Source organism: Nilaparvata lugens, chromosome 1, assembly GCF_014356525.2.
Source record: "Nilaparvata lugens isolate BPH chromosome 1, ASM1435652v1, whole genome shotgun sequence".
Lineage (NCBI taxonomy): Eukaryota > Metazoa > Arthropoda > Insecta > Hemiptera > Delphacidae > Nilaparvata > Nilaparvata lugens.
The window spans coordinates 6691421-6700040 of NC_052504.1; the positions used below are offsets into that span (position 1 = coordinate 6691421).

The 8620-nt window shown below is 36.0% G+C and overlaps 1 protein-coding gene across 1 annotated transcript; it reads right to left on the minus strand.

The window, feature by feature from the left end:
* Positions 1-794: 794 nt before the first annotated feature.
* LOC120351471 (hexosaminidase D-like) lies at positions 795-7837 on the minus strand. Its single transcript, XM_039428999.1, has 3 exons — positions 7610-7837; positions 3620-3915; positions 795-1987 (listed from the first exon to the last, which is right to left on the minus strand). The coding sequence occupies exons 1-3, from the start codon at positions 7670-7672 to the stop codon at positions 1033-1035; spliced, it is 1314 nt and encodes a 437-aa protein (XP_039284933.1). The 5' UTR covers positions 7673-7837; the 3' UTR covers positions 795-1032.
* Positions 7838-8620: the final 783 nt, after the last annotated feature.

Sequence of the window (8620 nt, forward strand, 5' to 3'; positions counted from 1 at the left end):
ATGGAAAGATTAAATAAATAAAGATGAATTCACTCATGACATAGAAAAAGTTAACGTGAGATACTAGGCTTTTCGAAATTAATCTTAAAAAGGCAAATTGAATAAATAAATGAATGAACTGAAGATGAGAATACATTTTTAGGACAATAAGCATTCAATCACAACAAAGAGATAAAAGCACTTGGCTTTCGATGCATCAAAAATAGAGCAACATATATAGGACAAATATTACCATCATAATATTAGAAAATAGAAAAAACTATCCTAAAACGTAATAATTATCAACCTAATAGGAACATCTTCATTATCATCCAGGAAAACAACAGCTTATCATCAGCAGAGATGAAAATAAATATTTCTCTTGATCCACTCATCAATTTCTATATGAAGCTTTTTTGTAAGTTTGCTAGTTATAAAATGATTTGGGACTCTATTGGCATAAAATTCTACATAGAATGAGAACTGATGTTTATTTATTGTTAATCTGTTGAATGATGTATTGAATAAATTGTTTACTGAAGGGCGAATGTTATAGGGATTGGTATTTAGGGTTAATAATTCTCTATTTCTATTTATGTGAATTATGATGTTTTTTACAAAAACCTGTCTCAGTGTATGAACTCCAAATTCTATGAAGAGACATTTACTAGGGTAAAGTCTAGGTTTCCCAAGGGCTGCCCTGATTATATGTTTTTGTAAAACGAAAATTTTATTGAAAAGTTCCATATAATTCAAAGCGTTTTTATTTTGATTGACGTTTTCAAATTTTCTGATTACAACTCATTGACAAGCTACCTAATACTGTCACTTTTCACTAAAGATCTACCATACGACTAATTTCTGTTGCTGTAGCTCTATTTCCTTCTCATTTTCAGACAAAATTGATTGAAATGTAGTAATTTCATGATAATTTCTCATGTGAGAGAGTACTCCAACCAATTTCACTAAGTTGAAGTCTTAAGTTTCTCCATCTATTACGAACTGTAAGTCGGCAAGTCGTCATTCTAATGTAAAAACTTGATCCACTGAGTTTTAGTTGAGAGGACGCCTTGGCCAAGACTCTATGTTGATGAGTGTCTCCATTTGTTTCTGCAGTCGCTGCAGCTTCACTTCCATCGGCTCTATCCTCTGTTCAATCCACTCATTGACCACATGCACATCGAAGTATGTCGACAAAATAGCGCTTGTCTCATTCTTGAACAGCTGCACCTCTTTGAGAAGTGTGATACCGTTCAGATTTGTGAAATCCTCCACCAGTCTCCACGGACTTGTGAAGTTGTGTTTCACATTATAGTAAGTCATCCAACCGTTCTGCTCGGTCAGTGTTTCGTGTAGTTTGTCTACGGTTTCCTTGAGGTTGAGGTAGTTGCCCATGAGGATATAAACGTCAGCGCCCTGGAAGGAACATGTACCAACCGATCGAGGGTCGGTTGTGAAGGTTTCAATTGTCATCTCGGATGAAGGGGAGCATCGCATGAGTGACTTCCATAGTTTGTAGATCTGTTCAGTTTTTGAAGGTTTCCTAGAGGTTATCAGTAGTAGGTTGAGTAGTAAGGAAGGTATGGAAGGTGGGAGAAGCTCGCAAAGCACGGCGAAGTGATCATACCTCGACCAACCCGTCAACACAAACCCGTTCACCCGCTCAGGTGTTTTCGAAATAAACTCCAGCCACGCCTGTTGGTTGCTGTAGTGTCTGCGCACGTCTGGGAGTACGGAAGTGGAGAGGGTCGCTCCCTTGAAGGCTCCCGCTACCCAGACGGACTTGAAGGTCTTCATGTACCAGTGCCAGACGTAGTGCGGAACCAGTTTGCCGATGTCATCTGTGTAAACCCAGACCACCGGTTCGACCAGACTGCCGAGTTTGGTTGAGGTGAGAAACTGCGGACTCCATTGGCGCATCATGTCGTCCCAGATGAGAGGCGTGACGCCCTGGTAGGTGGACTTTATGTGCTCTGCCACTGACGTCACGTATTCTGCGAAGATTTCTCTGAAATAGTAAAATATTGAAAAATTCTGAAACTCATCCATTATTTGTCATAACATATAGAAACAATCACAAAATCATGGAAAAGAAGAGTATAAAGCTGGATTCACACTTAATAGTGAACAGTGAAGATATAATTTCTATAAGTTCTAATTATAATTCATACTTGTTAGGCCATGTGTCCGAGTCCAGTTTTAAAATATGAAACGTAGAATAGACATACTGAATCAAGAAAATAGTAAATTGAATAGGTAGACTAATACCTTTATTTCTGAATGCAATAGTAAACAAACCTTCGGGTTTGGCAGGACCCTCAATTGTTTGAATTGCGAATAAAAATTTTGAGTTGATTACAAGTGGTGTTGTGGGTGACGTTGAGGCAATGAGAGCCTGCTCCTCCATTCAACTCACAAGACAGAATAGGATAAATGAAGAATTTATGAGACAGAATATAGAAGTGTTGACATTAAGTTTATATTGTAAACGTAGATATAAAAAAGGCCTGAATGTTTACATGATCAATAGAATGAAATAGCAGGGTATAGTATTACCAATAGTGCAATTGTTTGTTATAGAATGGTTTCAAATCATTTTGTACGTTTTTTTATTATTCGAGCATTAATAAACTCTTTATGTGATTATGATTTTATGAATTATTATATTGGATGAAACATGTTCATCGGACATTTTCTCAGTGGGAGCACAGCTTATGTCATTATCATAGTGAATGAATCAATTTTGCAGTCTTTTATTTGTTTATTTTTTTAAAGCAATTAATAGGAATTTGATAGGAAATTTATTTTATAACCTGACGATGGTGCGATCACCGAAACTAGTAATTATGATTTGCATTCTTATCGTATTATTTTATTAATTTCAATGGGTACTATTAATTCTCTTCTATAAATACAAGAAAGTAGCCCTGAGTTCATACATTTTAAAATAATAGGAAACAATTTCTCTAATGTTGTATTCTTCTTTCTCTAGTATTCCTCTTCCTTCCTTTCTCTTCTGTAGCATTCTTCTTTCTTCCTCTATGTTTTTTCTTTCCCTCAAGTATTCTTTATCTTTCTCTATTATTTTTCTTTCTTTCTTCTCTATCTAGTATCTTAACTATTATTAATACTATTCTAAAGTGAGGTCCACTTTATAATGGAAGTGTTTGATTATCAATGGTATTACTATCATTGTCTATCATTTAACAAAGCGGATAGCGCTATCTCTTTCTCGCTTTGCTCTGTTGCCAGATCATCTTTTAACAATGTGTAATTAATAGTCAATTAACAGAATATTTCATCTTCATTATGAAATCATTTAAAAATATGAATCCTTGATTTAAAAAATATAATTGATTATGTTAAACGAGAATTAACAGTCAATATTACATCAATAAACCAGTATCAGCTGCCCCATCTATAGAAGGCATTGTCAAGACAGAGGATCAGCAAAGTTGTTCTATCTTTCTCCGCTACCATCATAACGTGGATCTCACTATATAGTACTGTATTCTAGGATATTTATTCAACATTTAATTCGAAAAAAATGAAAATAACGTGGACCTCATACTAAAGTATTCAACGTGGGCAGTTAGTTTTCTATTTTCACTTACGTATCACTATACTCATTTTTACAGACCTGTTGTCGACATGCCTCTGCGTACACCGGCCGCACGCACCCAGATGGAACACCTCATCGCAGCCAATGTGCAGGTAGCGCGATGTGCGATGCAGCGCCATCACCTGACGCACCATCTCACGCACCAGCGCATGCGCGGCGGGCTGCGAGGGACACACCTCCTGGGGGAAGGCGTCCAGTTCCCTCAGGTGCCGGAATTCGGGCAATTTCAGAGCGAACTCCAGGTGGCCGAACGTCTGCACTAGCGGGATCGCCTCCATGCCGAGGTCGTGGATCAGGGATAGCAGGTCCATCACCTGTACAGAAATCGAATAATGATTGAATATAGAGTGGAAGACATAATCTATACTATAATAAAGGAAAAAAACTGGCTTATACACGTACGGGATAGGAAAATTATTTTTTCCTACAGTTACGTTGAAAAGTGGCCATTGCTGCACTGATTACAGAACGCAAAGAATCACTTTTCCGCTCTAGTGCGGGAAAAATTTTTCTGCACTCCAGATTTGCAACATGGCAACGCAAAATACTTAGTAGGTTATATGGAGCAACAGTGCAGCAAAATCAAAATGAAGTTGGTAACAGTGACTGGGCTGCTATAGTGAGCAGAGGTGCAACGAAGCACAACGAGCTAATTATTATTCATTATATATTATAACCAAGGACAACGAGGACTTTAGGATTTTAGGATTAAGGTTTTTATCAATAATAAAATTACACAGGAAAACATTTGATGCATTTCAGGCAATTTTACCCATAATTACCCACTTTTCATATTCAATGGTAACTGTAGGAAAAACTTAATGTGAATACGTGCGCAAAGTTCCTCTGCTGCACTCAAGAAACCATTCCGCCCTCGCCTACGGCTCGGGTGTAAACGTTTCTTTCGGTGCAGCAAACTGTCACTTTGCGCACTAGTTGCACAAATAACTATTGACGCATCATCATGTCTGAACTACTGGACTGAATAACTTGACATTTTGCATATAGATACCGTACTTAATTAACCAAAGATGGTTATAGACCTATTTTCAATTGGTTCTTCAAGATTTCATTACGTCAAGTTTTCAGTTTGTCAAGTTTTAAAATGGACCCTTGTGGAGCACGGGGTACCTGCTTTAAAATATTTTCTTCAAGTTTCAACCCTTTGTGTGTGGTAAGCAGCTATAGTGGCCGAAAGTACTGTCATAGTCAGCTCGGAAAGATTTTCGTATGCTTTTTATCCCTGAGATCGGATGGGTCACTATATAGTGAGGTCCACGTTATAATGGCAGTGTTTGACTAGCAATGGTATTGCTATCCTTGTGTATCATTCAACAAAGCGGATAGCGTTATCTCTTTCTCGCTTTGCTCTGTTTCCAGATCGTCTTTCAATAATGTAGAATTAATAATTAATCAACGAAATATTTATAATCTTAATAATGAAAATTCATCATGAAATTATTGAGAAATATAATTTCTTGCTTAATAAAATATAATTGATTATTTTAAAAAGGAATGGACAGTTAATATTACATCAATGAACCTGTATCATCTAACGTCTATAGAAGGCATTGACAAGACGGAGGATCGGCAACGTTGTTCTCCTATCTTTCTCCACAGCCATTATAACGTGGACCTCACTATAGTGTTTGTTTCCCCTATGCAGTCGGTTAGGTCACTTTGGTGGCCCGTCAATTTCTTGGTGAATATCTATATTCATGTTGAGAAATATTTATGAAATGTATAGTAAGATAATATAGTTATATAAAGTGAGACTAATCAAGATTATATTTTCAGAGGCCACCATGTTGTATGTATAGCTCAAGTAGGATATCAGTTTCAAATAATTATTGTCTAGACCTACTCAACTATTCTAGACATACTACTGGGGCACATCACATTGTCAGATCAGTCTCTCACCTAGAGTTGTGTGTGAGTGAAACAGCAGTTAACAATTATTGTTCACTCAACTATTTTAGACTATTGAAGCCTATTGACATTGACTATTAAATTTCCAGTCTCTCAATTATTGGTGTTGTGTGTAGCCTGAGTAATACAGTTTAAGATTAACATTTTATCAACAACATTAACATTTTATCAAAGTTTTTGGAGAGAAATAGTACAGGCTTAGCCTGGTTTTTCCCCTAATGTCATAATTATATTATGATTATAGTGTTATGTACATGAAATGGATAGAAATATTTATAATAGAAAATTTTTGATAAAATGATAATGCGTTGTTGATAAAATGTTGATCTTAAACTGCGCTGTTTTACTCAGGCTACACACAGCTCTATAATATAAAATAGCTGAGTAGACAATAAATCGCTATTTTACCTACACACATTACCAGTTGAGAGACTGACAATGTAATTTCCTATGTGCCTCAATAGTCAACAACATTAACATTTTATCAAATTTTTTGGAGAGAAATAGTACAGGCTAAGTTTAGTTTTCCCTCCAATGTCATAACACACATTGTCAGTCTTTCAACTGGTAGCCTATTGTGTGTAGGTAAAAAATAAATTTATTGTCTACTCAGCTATTTTATATTATAGAGAAGCCACGACATTATCTATCCTCAGTCCCTCAACTGCTTTTATGTGTAAGTTAAATGGCATTTAAAAAAAATCTGGTGTGGCGCACTCACACAACTTTCCTTGCCGTTATGAAAATTGATCACCTGACGCTAGTGTTCCCGCGCATCTCAAGTCTACTATTCAAAGATTTGAGCCAGCTGGTGACAGGGCAATAACGCTGGAGACACACGAAGTCTGCTATATCTTCATAGTGGATCATTTAATAGAATCAACAGTTGACAACAGTTTGCAATAATTGGATAATCACATTTTCTCGAATTTCGAGCTTATTTTTAATTTTAGGTGAAAATGTTACTTAACATTAATTGTAGAGATTCTTATGCTCAATCTTTTCCACTCAATTTTTTTTGTTTAAATTGTATCTGAAGCCTGATAATTGAGAATCTAAAATCAAACTTTGCATAGATGGGGCGGAGCTCGTGAAATTTTTACAGATATGGGACTTGTGGAAGTTGATAGAGCTTATCGATGACTATTCTAGGTATAACTTTAATCAAAATCGTTGGAGCCGTTTTCGAGAAAATCGTGAAAAACCCTGTTTTGACAACATTTTTGCTATTTTAGCCGCCATCTTGAATCGCATTTGATCGCAATTGTTCGTGTCGGATCCTCATAGTGTAAGGACCTCAAGTTCCAAATTTCAATTCATTCCGTTAATTGGGAGATGAGATATCGTGTAAACAGACGCACACACACACACACACAACACACACACACACACACACACACACACACACACACACACACACACACACACACACACACACACACACAACACACACACACACACACACACACACACACACACCACCACACACACACACACACCACACACCACACACACACCAAACACACACACACACACACACACACACACACACACACACACACACACACACCACACACACACACACACACACACACACCAATACCCAAAAACCACTTTTTGGACTCAGGGGACCTTGGAACTTAGAACTTAAATTTAGAAATTGGGGTACCTTAATTTTTTTCGGAAAGCAATATTTTCCTTACCTATATGGTAATAGGGCAAGGAAAGTAATATATATTCAGCTATTTTGTACATGTGAAGCCACATTATTATCATTATTATTATATCGTTAGTCTCTCAACTAGTATTTTGTGTAGCCTAACTGAAAAAGCAGTTGTAATATTATTGTCTACTCCAACTTTTATACTTGTGAAGCCACATTTTATTAAATCCTCTGCCTCTCAACTATGTGTAAGTGGAATTGCAGTTGAAAATTATTGTCCCCTCAGCTATTTTATACATGTAAAAGCTACATTAAGGTGAAATAGAAGCGATATTGTCTTGATTTATTCGAGCGAAACTAGTTTCAATGCACTTAAGGCACCATCATCAGAGGTTTTTTCTCATCGCCAGACTCACCTGATGCTGCGTGTAAGCATTCTTGGCCGAGATGTTAGCCAGAGCTCCATGATAAGGGAACATGTCCTCATACTCCAGCAGGATAGCATCGCAGCCCGCGTTTGAAAGCAACGGCAGCAGCTGCCGTAGATAACTCAGTTTGGGTGGAGCTCCTTTCAAATCCAAGTGCACCACTTTTAACGTTTTGTGGGCAGGCCCAGCTGAAAAAACAAATTAAGAGTTTTTAGGAATGAGTTTAGTGATAGTTGAACACATTTTATATGATGAGCATTCTACTATAATAGGCTAGTATTTTTTAAAGACAAATTCAAATATAATCAGAAACACACAAAAATACCTAGATAGTCCAATAAATAGAAATCATTTAACTTGTAAGGGCTACTGTATTAAAATTAATAAAAACAATACAAAAACATGAAGTAGGCCTAGGTACCCTTTTATTTAACAGTATTAAAGTTTTAAAATGTTTTGAATAAAAGGGTCCTACTTCATGTTTTTATCAATTTCAATGAATAGATCTATTCCTGATTGTCATTTTTTATATTCCAATCATACAATCACAAATTATATCATTATCACGACATAATTGAGAGAGAACAAAACACAGGTTCAAAACCGTTCATCTTATTTTATGAAATGATTGAGAGAGAGCAAAACACAGGTTCAAAACCGTTCATTTTATCTTTTGTAATAATTACTGTGTAGGCTACCATATAGCTGAAATTGGATCTATTTTTATTAAGGATGTGCGAACGGCTACAAATAACTTTTCACTGGTGATTTTTTTCAAATTTCCTCGATTTGGATACTGCTTTATCAAGTTATCAAAATAAATGAAAATCTCAATATATTTTTCTATCCGATATATATATATATAATATATATATATATATATATATATATATATATATATATATATATATATATAAAGTTCCTAGATAAGTTTACCTTCCTCATCACGATCCTTCCTTTACAGTACATCCTCTTCTTACTTCCCAACTTCCCTTTGCA